Genomic DNA, 18625 nt, shown 5'->3' on the forward strand with positions numbered 1-18625 from the left:
CTCAGGAATAGCTGGCAGGCATATCCTTCAAACTGTTTATAAACTTATCAAGCACCACATAAAAAGTCAGGGTTTTTGCCTTTATAGCTTCTCTTAGAAGGCAGTTCCAAAATCTTTTTTAGTCAATGTGGAAAATGAGGGTCGTCTAATTTTCAGCCCGTGTTTATTCATCATGTGTTTATATCTGCTTGCACCTTTTAACGACAGTTGTAGGTATGTTTATCCCTCAGTTGCTTCTCCTATTTGTTCGTTTATAGAAGCAACCATGTACCCATGTTTCTTTGGTTCTGGTAATCCTATGTGGTGTGAGGACTGATAGTTCACTACATCTAAAAATGGACAGTTTTACTACTTTTCTTTTTATGTGGAACATTATTTTTTCAACCACAGATGGTTTGGGCCTTTTTTCAGATGAAGAAGAATTGAAAAACTGAAATGCAATGAAAAAAAGCAGACTTTAAACATAACATTGTCAAGTCACTGGAAGTTCTGCAGTTAATCAATAGACTGTATTTCTGCCTCAGAAACGTTAGGTTTTAACTAATTTTTTGTTTCTGACCTATTATCAGCACTCTTGAAAGGCTTAGAGAGAAGTGATGCTTTCCAAATATTCTTTGTGATACAAATATGTTGTTTATAATGATAAAAATTAGGAGGCAGTGTATTAAGCACTGATTATAATGTAAATTTTAAGTGTGAATGGGAGAAGTTACTATATTGAAAATTGATTTGGATAAAAAATCAGGTTTTTGTTCCTATAAATAACATACATTTTCAGATCTCAAGAAGGAGAGAATTCCAACAATTTTAATGTATAAAATAAAATATTTCCTTCAAAGTTATTAAATAACTATTTCAAATATCAGGAAAATTTTCAGTTTAGTGCTGTAGTTTCTTAACACACATTGCAGGAACAATGATCTGCATATATATATATAAATGAAGGTATATATACACATATGAATAGAAAAGGAGTATTTTTGAAATTTATGAGAGACGACTTCTGAGTTTATACCCTTTGGTGATTTCATGCAATACATGTTTTAATAAAATAAAAATTTCTTTACTTGCGCAAAAATATATGTTGAACATTTCTGAATACAGTCAAGAAACTTCCAGATGACCTCTGAAAATGAACAGCTATATGATTTGCTTTTTTATTGTAAAAAATTCCCAGTGACTGTGTGTTGTGCTTCAATGTCCAGACCTCCAAGACGGTATACCTCTTTGTTTTTATTGCTGCCATGTTTCTTCAAAGCATTCGGCATTTACTCACATGTGGCATTTCTCTGTTCATTGTTTGAGTAAAAATAGCTCAATTTGATGCGTGTCAGATGTAGAGTGATTATTTCCTTACTAAGTTTAAAACCAAATCTGTTTCTAACAACAGATGCTGTTTTCCATAATTCAGATAATTGATGTGGCATGCACTAACACATTTTCTGAAAATTATAAGAGGATTTTTACATTTAGAAAGAGAAGGAGAAAGTGCTGGTTAAAGTAGCAGTCTGTTCTGTACCTGTGTTGTTACTGTTCTTTAGTCAGTATATGTGCCTAAAATATTTATTCTTTAAGATTGTAAAACCAAAGCCAAAACTAGTGTAGATTATGACAGAACACATCTGAATCCTTAATAAATTTTGGAAAGACTTTGCACCAGTCAGATGTGACAAGAATATTCCTTACAAGAAGGTTGTTAAACCGGGGCATTATTTCAAGATATCTCATTCAGGACATAGTAGAAAATTAAGCTTAAATATACTTCACATGCCAAATGTTATCAATGGCATGCTGGCCCTCCATCTTTCTCCTGGGAAGCCAACTTTATGTCTGTTGATATTTTACAGACTGTAGTTCATTCAAGAAATCTTTAGCCTAACAGCTGATATGTACTATTTAATACCGGTGATACTGGTGATTTGCATAAATGCATATAGAAAGAAGCTGGTGAGACAGAGGTCTAATTCGACTGACTTCCATTTTTTTCAAATGACTTCCTGTGTAAAGTCTGAGTTGATCATAAATATTCAAGTTGCAGCCACAGGTACAAGTTCTTTCTTCCGTGTCTGTAAAGCACACTGACCTTTGCCATCAAGTGTGTATAAGGATCTTAAGCATGGTCTGAAATTGTCTTCATAGTCACTGGGTAAAGAGAATTTACCACTGCATTTTGTTCTTGACAAGTTCAAAACATGATTTTGATGTATACAATTTGCTATTAGTCCAGTCACATATTTTCACCTTCTCTCTCCTTTCTCTCTCAGTAATGTTGTGATCATTGTTATGAAACTTCTTACTGACTTAAGAAGGTTTGAGGTTAGTTTTTCTTTGTAAAGAGAAATCCTTCCCTTGGAATTAGTTCCAGTCTTTTGCCCAACAAGTTTGATAACCTTCACAGTATCCTAAAGCAATATTTTTTTTTTCTCTTTAACTTCACAGGCTTATAGAGTAGCAAACCAGCCAAGAGTAGATGTAAATCTCATTTTTCAGGCAAAACCATTTTGTGGATTGGTTAGAGATTATTTGTGCAAATGAAAAAAAACCACATATTTTTTAAGTTTCATTATTGTTACACTAGACACTGCAAAACAAACCTATGTAAACTCTAACTAAAGGGAAAATCAGGACTGACTTAGTAATTGTTACGTAGCATCAAATTATTGAAATACTGGCCAATTTAACTGTAATAGAGGTGCTCATCTTTGTTAACTATGATATTCAATTCCTGCTGAATAATATGGATTGCCTCTTTTTTAACAGGAGCTTCCTAAGATAAATTGAAGACCCTGTAGAAAGTTTCCAAATAAAATCTCACATTTAATTGTTGCCAGGAAGCTGATTGACATATCCATATTGTGAGATTACACAAAGCTTCTTAGCATACCTTCTTGAAATAGTTAACTCCTAAAGAAGCAAAAATAAACCTTGTTCTTCCAGATCTAATCTCTGAATGCTGTTTTTCTTGGTAATTATTCTCTCAGCTCCTTTGGCTCCTAACTTTACATTAATCTTAGCAACAGCTTTATTCAAATCATATTCTTTGTCCCAGTAGTCTATACGAACATATTATTATGTTCCTGGTCCTGTGCAACAGTATGTATTCCTAGCAAGAGGTGCATTGCACAGTTTCAGTACAGAAACATGGAAGGAACTTAGGTCTTTAGCACACTGTATTATCCAGAACTCAAATTGTTGTGTAGAAGAGCAGCACTACTGCTTAATGCTTGTACAGTGGTTCAGTGATTTTTAGTTATTGCTAGAGAGACTAGTTGTTTTCAGGCTTAAGCCAAGTTGGAGATAGTTGAGTTGCAGTGGTAGCTGAGTGGACGTGGCCAGCAACATTTTCAGGTTTTATTTTCATGTGTTAAAACTGACAGGTTTCTGATACGACCTTACAGCCGAAATTAATTTTCTTTGTGGGACATAAATAAATTGCCAATTACTGCCATGGCAATCATTTGCATTTACAAATAGTTTGACTGTAGAAATTGATGAAAAACTTGATACTCATCAACAATGAATTTCAGATTATGAATATCTGAAGGAGTTTTCTGTCATAGTATTATAGAGTATTAATAGTGTTCATTATTGATAGAATAGCTGCACTTCTTGGTTTAGCATAGTGCTTTTACTACAGTGGAATGTTAGCTCAGTATATATTCAGTAATAACCTCTATTTCTGAATCCCCAAGTCACTAAAAACTCAAAAATGTCTTTTGATATTAAAGTGTGTTTTGTAAACCAAACTTCTGTCGGAGTGTAAAACCAAAAAGACAGATGGAAAATAATCTTAGATTTCAACATTCTAAAAATGAAACTCAAAGTTAAAATCTCAACGTGGAGTCATACAAATATGAAGTTAAATACATGTGACAAGAGAGGAACAAAAAAAGCTCATCTCCCTGTCCATCTGTCCGGAGGTTAGTACATGTATGACTGGGATCATCATTTTCCTGGAAGTGTTCTTGCAAAACAACTCACTGGGGACCTGACCATAACTATGCATATTGTGAAATGTTTGTTGCTCTTCTATCAGTGGTGTGTTGTGGTATTATGATGTAGACTTCGTATTTTTGTATTGTATGAGAGACTACTGGAAGGTCAGTCACAGCTTTTTTTATGTTAGTGAAAACTCATTTTCTCCATTTTCAGTTTTTGATTGATAGAAAATGATGACTCTGTGTCCTTGTCTGGATGAGGTGCTAAAAGTACACAAAACTGTTTCATGTGATTGACAACATAATTGGGAAGAGAAAAAAAGAGATGGAGAGTGAAAAAGAAACTGAAAGATGCCAGAAATAGGGTACAAACAGGACAGAATGAAACTGATTATTTTAAAACCGAGCAGTAAACTGGAAAGGAATAGATGGTTTTCATTTGCGTTATTTGTATCATAGGCTTTTCTATGAACAATTCTGAAGCTGAATACTGAGTATCCCAATGTTAATTATGTGATGTTTCACCCTCTTCAGATGATGTGAGGTCTTAGCTAGTTATTTCCTGAGAACCAGTAAGTCCTTAAGTCATGGAATACCTTATGTACTTTATAATGTTATTTCAAACCACAGTTTACTTTTTAAAGAAGTCATAATTGTGTTGTTCACTAAAATCAGACTAGAGGGCTCTTAACAAAATACAACAAAATGTAACCAGAGTATTTCTCTCTGACCTCTTCTGTTCCATATTGTTGGAAAAGCCTTCAAAATAACTCACGCAAAATGTGGGGGTTTTCCAAGGCCCCAAGCAAAGGTTGAGCTTATGATTTATTAGGCATCATTACATGGATTATATGGATCAAGGTCTCTCGCCACTCTAAAGTGACCTGCACTCCTCCATGTTGTGCTGGTCTCTGTATTCATCCTTTTCTACTGTGGATTTTCACATTTCTTTTCATGGAGCACCTGAGTGCACCATGTCTCTTCTGCCGTGTACCTTCTTTCATGAAAAAGGTGGATGAGACTGGGACAGGCCTCATAGCACAGTTCTTCCCAAAAGCTAAATTTGTCAACTTTGGAAAGATTAGCAGCCAAATTGTATAATGTGACAAGTACCCTTTACTCTTGCCAGTTTTGGAAGGACATGAAGGATTTTAGCACCTTCTAAGACGATGAGCCTGCATGATTAAAGTTTCAGGACTACTGTTAAAGGAATTTCTACTCTTGGTAGCAGGAAAAAAAGCAGTACATCATATAGCAGACACAAAATTATACTTTGAAGAAAAGTTGTGTTTTGTTTTTTTTTTTTGTTTTTTTTTTTTTTCTGTAGAAGAATCTTAACAATGTTTTAATATGGTCATAATGATGAATTATCTTCCCAGTCTGACATACTGTTTATCCTTTTAATTATTTTTATGCTCCTGCCAACAACCTGTCTTTTTCAAAACAGACCATGAAAATATGTTTCACTGTGGTATTTCTGGCAATGGACAGAAGGCATGCCCATTTTACTATATGTTTTTATGTCCTTACAGATGCAGCAGCTTGAGAAACAAGTTATAGATGCTGACCGTCAAGCAGAGAGAGCTTTTCAGCAGGTGTATATATATAAATTGAAAAATATTTCCACGAGCTATGTGCTATGAAATTCAGAAGAATGCTGGTTTTCTTAATTATTGCTTAAAAGGAAGAAAACGGTTTCTTTTTACATCTATTGATTTGTCTTACCAGAGATGTTCTAACACCTTTCTCTGCTTACTACCCAGTTCAGTTCAATAAAGTCAAAGATAACAGCACAAATCAAAAATAGGTCTATGTAATAAGCTTCTTCATTGATGCATCATGAGTCTTTCATATATGATGCACATGGAAACAAAAGGGAAAGGAAACAGTAACTTATTTTAGAAAATCTGTAAGAAAATTAAACAAAAATACAGTCTCTAAATAGGATTATTCTACATTGTTTGTTCTTGTAGAAGTTACGTCATCTAAAGAATGAGATCATGGCTAAATATTTAACCCAAACTGCCTTTTGATTCCAAATGACAGATACAGCTACTACAGACATTTTATGAACATACCTCTGGTATTCCCTAAGAATCCTTCATATCTCACTGTGAGACAGATAGAAACTGAAAACTGTAAGAATAAAAATGTTCATGTACAAATTTGGAGTTAGAAAACATCTGTGGCTAAAAGCCAAGTACTTATTAGCCATTTTTTAGAATGCTTCTGATAATTCGTTGGGGTTTTTTACATTTTGCAATTGTTTATTTATCAAAATGTTGCTTATTAAGCCTAACAACAGCTCCCTATACATAAATTGCATTCTTCCCATACTGGCATTTCTAACAGCTTGTGTATTACAAACCTAGAAGCCTCTCATGGATACTAACAAAATCTCATCTATCAGGGTTTTGCCAGTCCCGTTGGTATTAGATACATAGGGAGATAAACTGTGGAATTTCTTCTAAAAAGGCTTCAGAACTTTGGAGGGTTATCTTGAATCTTAAGTGTGGGGGAAATTTTAACAGTCCATTTTGTGATTAGATTACTACCTTTAACTTGGAGTATTATGTTTCTTAAAGTCTTATGTTTGACCTTCCAAATAGGTGCAGGTCATGGAAGAAAAATTAAAAGCAGCTAATGTTCAAACGAGTGAATCAGAGACCAGGTTATATAAGAGATGTCAAGATCTGGAAATCCTGATACAAGATAAAAATGACATAATACAAAAATTGGAGCAACAACTTGAAGAACAGGTTAGAAATAATGGTGTTACAAAAGATGAACATCAATTCCATTCTTAATTATACAAAAGGAAAAGAAAAATTAAGATCGAGGACAGAAAAGTTTAGCATTATTTCTGTTGTTTGATTAAAGAGATTCCCATTAGAAGTATATAAAGTGAATAAGGTTTATTCACTTGCATATTATGCTCTGGCTTCCTTTGAAAGAACATCTAACTTTTAAGAGGGGAAAGATGTTCTTCCTCTTCACTGTCTTCTCTGAGGAGCTTTCATATTTCCTAGAGGAAAGAGGAACAGCAGCCTCTGTGAAGGGCCTATTCATAATTTTTCTTAAAAACACCGTGTATTGGCCAGGAGACTGAATTACTTCAAGCACTCTTAGGATTTCTGTCTGAAAATTCTATTCTGTCTTAAAATTCTATAATACTCAGTGAAAAATACACTTACGTAAATTTTTTTCCAGAAGCAAGTAAGACTGCAAGAAGCAAAAATCATCGAAGAAAAAGCAGCTAAAATAAAAGAATGGGTGACAGTCAAGCTCCATGAGGTATCACTCTTGCTACAGTACTTATACAGAACATATAATGGTGTGACTGTATATCCCTCAGGCTTTTTTTGGCTGCTAATGGGTATTGTGCCATAGTAAAAAAAAAACAAAAAAAAAAAAAAAACAAAAAACCCAAAACAAAACAAAAAAACTTTCCAGTGTCATTGATCTGTATGATTATTTGCTTGAAAAAGGAAAAATGAAAACAACAGCACAGAGGGCAGAGTATCCATGTCACTTAAATTCTGATGGCTAATTTGGTCAGCTAGTCCTCTCTATGGAGAAAGGGCCCAGAACTGCTCTCAGGAAGGTCTAGTTATCTGCACTAATTGAGAGAGATTAGCTGGCAAACTGAGGTTGCTCAAGCAGATGCCTAAAGTGTGAATAATCTTCAGAAAGATGACCAAGTCTGTTGAGGCCTGGCATAAAAAAGGATTTGATCATTTTTTATTTTCCAATGCCCACAGTACTCTTAGGCATGAATAGTTTCAGGGGTACTGGCTCTAATCTCAAATGAGACCAGTTGTCTCCCTTGTTTCTCTGCTGTGGTGAGATAACAATGTCTTGCCTTGCCTAAGGCTGCCAGTTTTGGTGCGCAGCTGTGCTTTCTCCTCCTTGTGTGTACAGAATTTAAAGTTGCCTGTAAAAGCTAAAATCCTACTTTGTTGTGGTTAACTGGAAATGATACTCACTCCAGTTGAAAAACAATTAAATTATTGTTTTTAAAGTAGGAAACTAGAAGTGACATTTACTATTAGTCTACGAGAGGAGTTATTGAAATAATTTAATAAAAATGCAATTCAGCTAAGCTAAAATTATCTTGAAAAGGTTTGGACAAAATCAAATATGACTCAAACTGTTTACTCTAGTTTGAAACACGGAGAATCACAGGCTAGTTTCACAGAGATGGCTAGGTGTCACCCAGTGGGAAGTGGGGTTGCTGGCTCCCCTCTGTGTGATGTGGGATACTCAGATTCAAATCTTCTCTTTGCCTAATTTGGAGCAGGAGTTTGTACAAACATCTGTCACCTCGTGGTAGTGGGATACAGCAGTGGGTTGTTGGTTTTTTCTTTCTGTAGAAGGTCTTCTGCTCTATATAAAGTTTTTCAGTACTTACGTTTTAAATCATTGCTGTAAAAGGGTAGGAAGCATTAGTACCATCATTTCCTCCAATTCCTCTGCTTGTTCTTGGGTTTGCCAAGTGGCACAGAAGTTTGCAATTCTAGCCCTCTGTTTTGTTAAAAATGGCAATGCAGATTTATTTTTTATCAGTTATTAGGGTTTTTTAAAGCAGTCTTGTGTTTGCTTGGTTGGGGGAGTGATTTTAACAGAAGCTGAGCAAATAATCACTGCAGGGAATTTCATTCTTCAGAATAAACAGATGCCTAGTTTGGCATTAAGAGAAGTAGCAGGGAGGAGCTTACTATTTGAACTAGCTTTATCTTAGGCAGAAATTCAGAGAAAATCTAAAAGATGTAACGACTTTAAAAACTGTTTCACTGATGGATGAGATTACATTTTTATGCTTTTAGTTAGAGGTGGAAAATCAGAACCTTCGTTTGATCAACCAAAAGCAAACCAAAGAGATGAAAACAGTACAATCTAAACTGCAAGGTAAATGTACAGATCTTTTAAAACTTTCTCTATATATGGCATGCTTCTTTCTATTCCCTATTAATTTGTGCATCCACATAACTGAAATAGTCTGTGAAATCACAAAGATTTCAGTTAGTATGAACTGACATCAGAGTGACTGTACACGAAGGTGTTAGGCAAGCAATAATTTAATTTTTATTAAAAAGACACACAGACAAACCACAACTATTTTTTGTTGGGTGAACAGATATCTCTAAGAGGTTCTGCGAGTAGTAAGATTTGACTGGATTTATGTCATATCTTTGCTTTCTCTATAGCATAGGTGGTCTTAGCACTGTTAAGGAATAGATGAATGTCAGTCTGCATCCGCTTTTTCTAGCAAATGCTCAGCTGGGAATCAAAATTCGATCAGATTTGTTTAATTTGACTACACTGATCCAAAACCTTAATTCAGCCACAGTATTATCAGGTTCCTCTCCAAGTGGATATAGTTAATTGAAAAATCATAAAATGTAAATATGGGATAAAAGAATGTCCCCTCCAAAGAGCATTATTTCACATTAATCAGTGTTGACTTTTATCTGCCACTGTTTCGCCTGTTCACCAACTTTCTTAAGTGTCTCTGAAGGTTCCCACAGTCCTTTCCATACTTGGTTGACCTGACAATTTACTATAATCTGAAAACCTTGTCAGTTTCCTACCTAGCCCTCATTTCTTGATAATGTATCTCATGTATATATGTACACACAGAGACATTTAGAAATGTCTGTATGTGTGTGTATATACATGTATTTGTGTATACACACATAATATGCATAAAAATATAAATATTTACAAAATACATACATACACAATATGAAGCTACTGGATTGTTTTGTTTCTTTGCTATTTTTTGGTCAGTAGCAATTCTATATACTTCAGCACTGAACAGCTTTAGTTGTCTTCTGAGAATCTATTCAAAGGCTTTTTGAGACACTAAGAATTTGTTGGCTGGTCTTCAACACACATTTACTGATATGCTCAAACATACTAAAAAATTTATTACCATTTGCAGTGCCTCTGCTGGTAACAGGCTATAAATTATGGTCACATGGTACTGTTTTAAACAGTTTACAGCTATGGATAAGGTCCTTCTGTTCCTGGATCTGCCACAAACTTTTTACAAACAGGGATGGACAGCATCGTTTCGTATCAGTTTCTGGCAGAATAACTGTCCCTAAGGACAGATTTCATATTCTTGAGGCAGTTAATCATTTCATGCTTTCACCTTCTCTTGAAGTCCTCCATATAGCGCCTATTACAGGTCGACAGTCCTAGACAAATCCATAAATTTAATTTAAGTCACAGCAGAATAAAATCGAGTATTTCCACTAGGTTTTCATTCTGTATTAAGTGCAAGTTTTTTATCTTATTGCTTTGCTGTGAAATTGTTAAAAGAGATTTTTTTTTCTTTCTATACTAAAAAATGAGTCTTTAAGAACTAGAAATGTAGCTCTGGGTTTCTTTGCGTATGCAGAGGTATCAGGTACATTTTTATTCCAACAGTATATTTTTAATTATCTTTTTGCTAAATTTTAATTATCTTAAAAAAACCCAACTTTACACTGCAGAGTAAAGAGACCAGTAGCATGGTTTGCTGTATCCCATTAACACAAGATTTCTGAATTACTATTCTTCAGAAGCTACAGGCAAGAAATCTATTACTTCAACACAAAAACCTGGAGAGTGTCAGCGACTGAGCAGTTTGACTTTTGGATGCTTTTCAAATAGAGCAAGAAGTCCTCAACCATCTCCTAAGTTTGAAGAAATGCGCAAGTCTTCATCTAAAGAGTCAGACTACACTGAAGGAAAAAACCTGCTAGGTACTTGGTCTCCAATACCGCCATTTTATTCTGACACAGGTAGAAAACTAAAATTGACAGCTGTGTCAGTGCTTCCAAAGTACACAGCAGTAATCTCTCCCTTTTTAATGCTAGTCTCGCTTACGAGGATGAAATCCGGTTGAGCACTAGCATTTCCATAATACCACTGATACAGTGTTTGGCAGCGTGCAGGCGCTGACGAGTGCTTTGGCGGCAAAGGAAAGAATTTTTTGTAGCCCACGTTTGCTCCACAGTAGCGTAAGGAGTTTAAGGCTGCCAGTCTCCCAGGGAGGGCTGTTACGTTTTTATGCCTGTGTAGAGTCTCACCTAAGAGCAATTTCTGTATATTTTTTCTATGCTATCACTGGTGTCCCAGTGTTAATTTTATGCCATAACTCAACATGATCAACTCAGTAATCTTTCATTAGTATGATCAAGGTCAGAAAAAAACAGCAGAGAGCCTCAGGCATCTTTTCACACCATTGTTTCCTATCCAAAGAAGGAGAAAGCTCCCTGATCAGTTCATACGATTTCCCCAACAAGACCTGAAGTCTGGTAATGCCAGCAAATTGGCATGCTGTTACTCTGTTATAACCATATGCAAGTCATTGCAGTTTGTTACTTCCCTCAGGCAATGAAACGCTCAGGAAGGAGACTGTTGCTCAGGTCCTTTGTTTGAGTCCCACAGTACTATTTATGACCTCAGCATTTTCTCCACGGTTAATCATGGTACTCTAAATGGCAAGTTGAGGTTTGTAGAAAATCAGAAACTGAAACGGATCCTATCAATATTCTGTATATTTATATTACACCAAGTTCATTATAAAGGTGGATATGTATTATTATTTCCATTTTTATAGCTGAGATAATTAAAGTAAGAATCTTTTTTTCAAGGGAAAGGATAACAAATAGAACCTTAGGCTTACCTAGATGGAAACAAATCATCTTTTGTGACTTCATTACTTTAATGCGGACTAAATTAAAATCTTTGGCTTATCCAATCCACTTTATACAGCTATTTAACATTAACCACCCCAAGTGTCTGTGTAGAAAAGCCCTACTTCTTGCATCTGTTTTAACTTAGGGGGAGTATGTAAGCCTCACTGACACACAGCAAACTGTAGTGCTCTCTTGCAAAACCAGGTAAAAGTGAACAGCAGAAGCAAAGCTATTTTTAATACAGCGTCTCTCTCTCAGCATTTTTCATGAGCCTGTCTTGTATATCTTAAGCACTCACCCCTGGGAATGCAGTAATAGGTTGCAAAAGAAATTTCTGTGTATAAACGCTGTAGAAATGCGCAGAATACTTGATTTGTTAATGTAAATCTTTTCTGACAAGCTTTTATTAAACTTTAATTTTCCTTGGATTTAATAAAGCAGTTAGATTTATATGCCGTCTTAAGTCTTTGAGGTTTGAGAGGTTTTGTTTGTTTGTTTTCATACATATGTAGTTTACTTTAAAACATGGCTCCACTCTGCTTAGCTTTATATTTATTGCCATTTTTAATTTGGCTAGAATTCTGAGTAATGTCTGTTACAGTTTTTTGTCAAACATCATTGCAACTTCATTACATTCAAGAATTTATACAATTTTTCTTAAGGTTTATTATTTCCAATTTTAAAAAACTTAAATGTGCTTACGCATTTGAAATTATTACCTACTTACTATTTGCAGACATGATGACAAAATCATTTAACAGTCAAGTTTGCTAAAGTAATTATATTTCTCCTTTAGGGAAGGATATCCTGGAAACTACCTTTGCTGGTCCTGCACAGGACACCAATAAAGGTCAGAAGTCATTGCAACAAAGTTCCTCTGGATCAGAGCAGAACAAAAATGTGAGAACAAGCTGTTCATCCAAAGATCTAGATAGCGACATGTCAAAGAACTCCTGCACTACCGGGAGTGACTGGAGCTCAGATGAGGATGGAGGAGACAATAAAGGACTGAAATCCAGGTGTGCATCGACTCTTTCAAGCCACACATCCGAAGAGAATGCAAGGTATAGTAGGGTGGGAAGTGAAATGTATTTGACAGCATCTGATGACAGTAGTTCTCTATTTGAAGAAGAGAGTTTTGGTGTTCAGAGGACTCAGCACAAGAAGTTATACTCCTGGCAGCAAGGGTCTCAAAGAAGAGGCCAGAACAATCCAGGTGGAAAGTGCACCTCTGACTTCACAAATAAAAAAAAAGACCAAGATAGTTCTTCAGATGAACTGAATAAGAAATTTCAGTCTCAGAGGCTAGATTATTCATCTTCATCCAGTGAGGCAAATACCCCAAGTCCAATTTTAACCCCTGCTCTGACACCCAAACACCCAATTCAAGCAACTTCTGCAGGTTCTCAATGCACAACACCATCAGATTCTCCCTCAAATTTGCCACCTCCAAAGTTACGGACTCCTAACGTGTTTACTATGAATTCAGCATTAGCAAAGAAACATCTCAGCCAGCCCCAGCTGAGTTCTGATAGAATGTTTGGTAGAAACAGAAATGCCATAAGCATGATACGTCCATGGAGACCTCAGGAGACAGACATTGATCTGGTGGATGGAGAAGACAGTGATATTTTAGAGAAAATGGAGATCGGCTGTGATGAAGGAGCGTTTACCTATGACTGCACTGAAGCACAAAATGCTGAAGCCCAGGAACCTTGTGATACAACAAAAAAGGGTGCTAGCAACAAACCTCCAACCCCTCCATTACATCGATTTCCTTCCTGGGTAAGTGAAATTATAGGTGTTTTTCCTACTGGTGAAAACAACTCATTTTCATGCCCCTCTTCTATGATTTTTATTGCCTCTACCTTTCTTACCCTCTGGTTGGTGACAAGACAGGGTGTTACCTTAATTGGAACTAGGACAGCAAACTCAGAAGCAAGTTTGATTTGAAGCACAATATTGCTGCTGTTGAAAAATACAGTCACTATTTTTGTTGATAAGACTAGTTTTTTTCATGTCACGTCTAAGTTACATATGTCCTTTTGAGTGTATCAAAGGAAGTAATGCTTGTGACTGCATATATTTATCTTAACAGCAGCAGAGCCTAAGAGTGCTGGCGTCAATGCCTTTGCTATAACCATTGTACCACTCACAATCTAGACAATTAAGTCGACAGAAGACAACCACAGATTACAGAAGTTACTGATCACACTTCCAAATTTTAAAGCCATCAATCAGAGATTTAAAATAGATATTAATGTCTTACACAAAATCCAAAATTAACTGTGTCAGGACTCACTGACTGTGCTGTTCCACAGAGATTTATTACCGATTCAGAGATCAGTAATGCATTAATGTAACAGCTTGTCTATGTATATATTTTAAGGCATATATTTTCATTATAGATTTTCTTGTTGTGGCCTTTTAACACAAAACAGTTGAAAAGTTGTCTCCTAGTGGCATTTCTCTGTTCTCAACATAAAATCTTCCATTAAAAAATATTCTTGCTACATCTTCTTTGGCCTCTGATAATTGTATTTTTAAAAATAAGTTACTTACAGGGCAAGCATTTTGTGAAAAAAGGTTGAAACAGACTGTGGATATGATGGGTATGGCATATAAAACACGGATGCATTTTTCAGCTGCTACTGATGAGGGCATTTTATCAACCTTTTTATCACATTGTTGCACTAACACAAAGGCTGTGGGGAGGCTAAACAGAAGTAATTGCTGTGTTTTAATTATCTACCATCAAATCCATTCTGCTTGTACAGGAAAGCAGAATTTATGCTGTAGCCAAATCTGGTTTAAGGATGTCTGAAGCTTTCACCATGGAATCTCTTAACAAAAGTAAGTGGTTTAGCTGTTCATTGTCTCATCAACAAAAATTCTCTTCTTACAGTAATCTGTAAGCAAGGACCAAATGTCTCATATTCCTCCAAGATACTGTTATGAAGATCAGTTATCTGCTATTTAAAACCTAGATCATTGGTTATCTTTCCATTGTCTTCTGTTACCTCGTCTCTTGCCTTTGTGCTGAATTTGTACTTTGTTCACTCCAGTTTTCATTGCAATTCAGTTTGAAGATTCTACACCAGGTACCAAGGTAAGAGATCATACTTCCAATTTAAAAAGGGCTAGTGGTCATGGCTACAATTTATTTATAGTCCTTAAAACCACTGTAAATTTCAAAAAAAAAGTATAAATCTCCAGTTCAGGACTTAGTTTGCTTTTTATAGCAGTTATACAATGCAAAAAATTACATTTTGATTTGGTTAATTGAGGGGTAAATGAGGAAGGTAATTTATAAAATGTGTTGCTTTTTTAGGTGCTGTTTCATTAGCTTCATACTCCATATCTGGATTATATACATCTCTGATATATAAGAATATGACCACTCCTGTCTACACCACTTTGAAAGGGGTAACTGTATTACTGTTTAAAGGAAATGTAAAGATACTATTAAGCTTCATATCCAGGAACCTGCTGTTGCACACTTGATGCCACCATGGCAAATATGTCATAAGATGATGTTTAGAGATGACAGAACCCCAGAAGTAATGGAAATGTCAAATAGCTGGAAAAAAAAAATCACTGCTGCTTATAAAATGTTACTAGTCCAAGTCAGTTCTTAGGTTCCTTGCTGATTTTTTCCAAAGACTTGTTAATTATTAAACAGAGCCACATGGTGTTCAATGCTGTAATTAGAAGCGTGGGTATGTGTAGAAATGTCTTTGTGTTGGTGCCAAAGTTGTTTATAGTCAGATAGCCAGTAGTAGCTAATCACAGCATTGTTTGTTTTCTGGCAGCCTTTTGTGATTTGGGAAGACCCATGCCTTGAGCTACCTCAGGTTTCTGTTTTAAGGTGTGGGGGTGGTTGACTATAGAGAGGGCAGAGGGAATTCAGTTTTATGTTAACATTTGTGTGCCAAAACTCACAACCCAAATAAGAACAGCTTTGAATGTTACGAAGCCAGCAGAGCTCTGCCACAGTATGAGGGAAATGACTGATACCCTTTATGCAAGGTATCAAAGAATATTTGTGTTAATTTCTGCAGAAAGCAACTCAAATAAGCAACAGCCCATTTATAGATGAGTCATCAGGATCTGAGGAAGAAGACAACTCTCAGTCCAGCTCAAGGACTTCTGAGTCTGATTCTCGAAACAGAAGTAGTCCAGGTAGTCCTCGGGCTATGAAACGAGGTAGGCAAAAACAGTAAGAACAAGTAACTAGGCAGTTTATATGATCTTCTTAGAAATTGATTTCTTCCTTAAACAGTATGGACATCTTAAATCTAGGCTTTTATCTCAGCTATCAAAGTCTAGATCTATTATTCAAGCAGGAGAAAGGACTGTTATATATATGGCTTTCTTTTTATTGCTGTTATTATAGATGTCTTTTTAAGGCATTAATCTAGTAGCTGGCTGTTGTCAGACGGAAAGGTGACTTGTACATTTAAAGCAAGAAGCTTGATTCTATCTATAGTCTGTCACGCCAAGGACTTTCTATGACCTTAACTGTAGGTAGATAAAAACAACATAGAAAAAGTAATTGCATCAGAAAAAAAAAAAAAACAAACCACATATATTAAAACAAATTATAAAACAAAGTAACAGTTTCATGTGATCTGAAAGCAGGTGAAAAAGTTCCCTCAACAGAGGATTTGGTTCTGTCATCTCATGCAATAAAGGACTCCTTTCATTTTACAGTGATTGTCTCAAGGTCCTATGCAAAGATTTAGTTAAAATGCTTGAATCCAGCAATATCCTGTCTTTTGTGGAAGACAAGTCTCGTAGTTCTAGGTAACTGTGTGTTTTCCATCTGCAGAATGAAAATAATATGCCTCACTCATAACACTGAAAGAAATGCTTCCTCATGGGGTGACAGTATCGGTGTTACACCCCTATGAGTATTTCTTCACTGGGTAAACCAAAGCTGACTAAAATTTAAGAACCCAGCAAGGCCAAGTGTGTAGATCTTTCATGATACATCACTTTAGAAATGCAAAATAACATTATTCAGTTGTCTGTGTTGTACATGTTTAAATCCCAGTTAGCAGGAGCTCCACTCAGTCACACTTGAGCAGGTAGATTAGAGCCACTGGTCCACTAGTTGTTTTCCAGTGCCAAGTCCTGCTTCCAGTGCCGTAGTTAACACTTTTGCTATAATAGTGTGAAAAGGACCTGTAGTTCCTGGTTCCCAGAAGCTCCATCTTGCTGAGCAAAAACCAGTGCCCTGGCTGCAGACACATCTCATATTACAAGCTTGCACAACAGAAGAGGTTAAATAAATAATATAATAGCTGGTTTCACCTACAATTTATATCCATGGCTGTAAAATGGAACCATTTCTTTTGTTCATGCTTTCTTCTCATAAAATAGTTCTTGAATCGTTTCATGCATGGAGACATTTCTTAACCACAAAACACATATGTATGTATCTTTCTTGAGATCACATTGTTTAAAAATCTAGGCAGTCACAAATTTCACTAGGCACATAATTAATTTGCTGCATATTTGTTATTAAAGATCCTACATGAGAATGAAAGAACCCACTCTGAAAGCCCAGGTGGCTTACCAAAGCAACAAATGAGAAAAGCTTTTTTTTTTTTAATGATAAAATTGGCAAATTACTTTGGAAATCAGTGAAACAAAGGAAGCAAGGCAACTTCATTTCAATTGTGGAGAGTAATCTTTCAGAGTAGAACACTAGTCCTTACAAAAGAACATGTTCACGTGTTTGAAAATAATTTCTGTGATGAATAAGGGAGGAGTTTGAATTTCTGTTGTTGATTAACTAGAATTGAAAACAGGTTGCATTTTTTTTTCAGGATTAAAGCTAATAAACTCTAAAAAAATCCTGAAATCTGCAATTCAGATTTTTAGAAAACGTCAGTATAAAAATTCATACTAATTGCAAAATAAAGACAGTCACCTACAGCATCAACATATAGCAGATCTAGAGCACAGCTTCTTAGTACACAAGCAGCTGTATGAGAAATTCAAATACTAGAGTGAATGATATAAAGGGGAAAGAGACAGTTGCTTAGTTTAATCAAAGATCCTGTATTTGTTTCCTAGAAAATGAGTACGATGCATGGCCCTAACTCGCTCCTTAAAAAAGCTGTAGTAATGTAACAGAAGGGGGTAGTATACAGAAGACATTCGTTTGTTGTTTCATTCACAAGTGACTTAAACTCTGTTTAATTATTAAGAAAATAGGATTCTGGTATTAGCACTGTGCTAATAGTTCGATATTCTGATATTTTAAAAAATGCTTTGTTCCTGATGGATTACGCTGATACTTGTGTTTGCCTGCATATTCTACTTAGTTATTCTTTCTACATGGATATTCTGATCTCATTTGTTTCTAATGTAATAAAAAAATATAAAGAAACATCTTTCTTCTTTTAACACAGGTGTGTCTCTGTCTTCTGTGACCTCAGAAAGTGACTATGCTATTCCTCCAGATGCATATTCAGTAGATACAGACTATTCAGAGCCAGAGCAGAAACTTCCAAAGACCTCTTCCTCATCTAGTGATAATGGAAAAAATGTGAGTACTGAAGTTCTGGGAAGAAGTGTACCTGTGGTGCTGCATGTTCAAAAACTGGTACCAAATCTCTATATTCAGTCTTGCTGACTCAAAGACTGACTTATGAGTACAAGTCGCAAAATATGTCAACAGTAAGTTAGCTATATAAGACTATAATGATTGAAGGAAAGTGGAGGATAATTCTGAGCTTTCTATATAATGAATGGAAATAGGTAGACAACTCCTGAAGACAATTCAAAGCACTTAAGATTTTCCTTTCTTGGAAGCAGATCTGGTATCAGCTTGCATATGAAATATGAAAATCAGCTTAAAATAGTTATTTGAATATTCAGGCAAATAGAAGGCCATCCCACTGAAAGAGTTGGAAGCATCAGTAGAAATCTGTGTGCAGTAGTACATTTCTATAGTTTTCTCATAGAGGGAAAGCTTCACATATC

General features: G+C 35.6%; 1 protein-coding gene across 3 annotated transcripts in view; it reads left to right on the forward strand.

Moving 5' to 3' along the window:
• PLEKHH2 (pleckstrin homology, MyTH4 and FERM domain containing H2) overlaps nucleotides 1-18625 on the forward strand; it is a 55159-nt gene that overhangs the window by 13604 nt on the left and 22930 nt on the right. The window contains exons 3-12 of one of the 3 annotated variants that reach the window (XM_042789814.1): nucleotides 5471-5533; nucleotides 6548-6697; nucleotides 7149-7232; nucleotides 8765-8846; nucleotides 10508-10690; nucleotides 12426-13414; nucleotides 14407-14482; nucleotides 14961-15055; nucleotides 15691-15835; nucleotides 18052-18188. In XM_042789814.1, the coding sequence (XP_042645748.1) occupies nucleotides 5471-5533; nucleotides 6548-6697; nucleotides 7149-7232; nucleotides 8765-8846; nucleotides 10508-10690; nucleotides 12426-13414; nucleotides 14407-14482; nucleotides 14961-15055; nucleotides 15691-15835; nucleotides 18052-18188 (2004 nt within the window). The remainder of the gene's footprint in view (nucleotides 1-5470; nucleotides 5534-6547; nucleotides 6698-7148; nucleotides 7233-8764; nucleotides 8847-10507; nucleotides 10691-12425; nucleotides 13415-14406; nucleotides 14483-14960; nucleotides 15056-15690; nucleotides 15836-18051; nucleotides 18189-18625) is intronic. The other 2 variants (XM_042789813.1, XM_032989470.2) reach the window with 2 other exon arrangements.

Source organism: Tyto alba, unplaced genomic scaffold (genome assembly GCF_018691265.1).
Source record: "Tyto alba isolate M040663 unplaced genomic scaffold, T.alba_DEE_v4.0 Super-Scaffold_16, whole genome shotgun sequence".
NCBI lineage: Eukaryota > Metazoa > Chordata > Aves > Strigiformes > Tytonidae > Tyto > Tyto alba.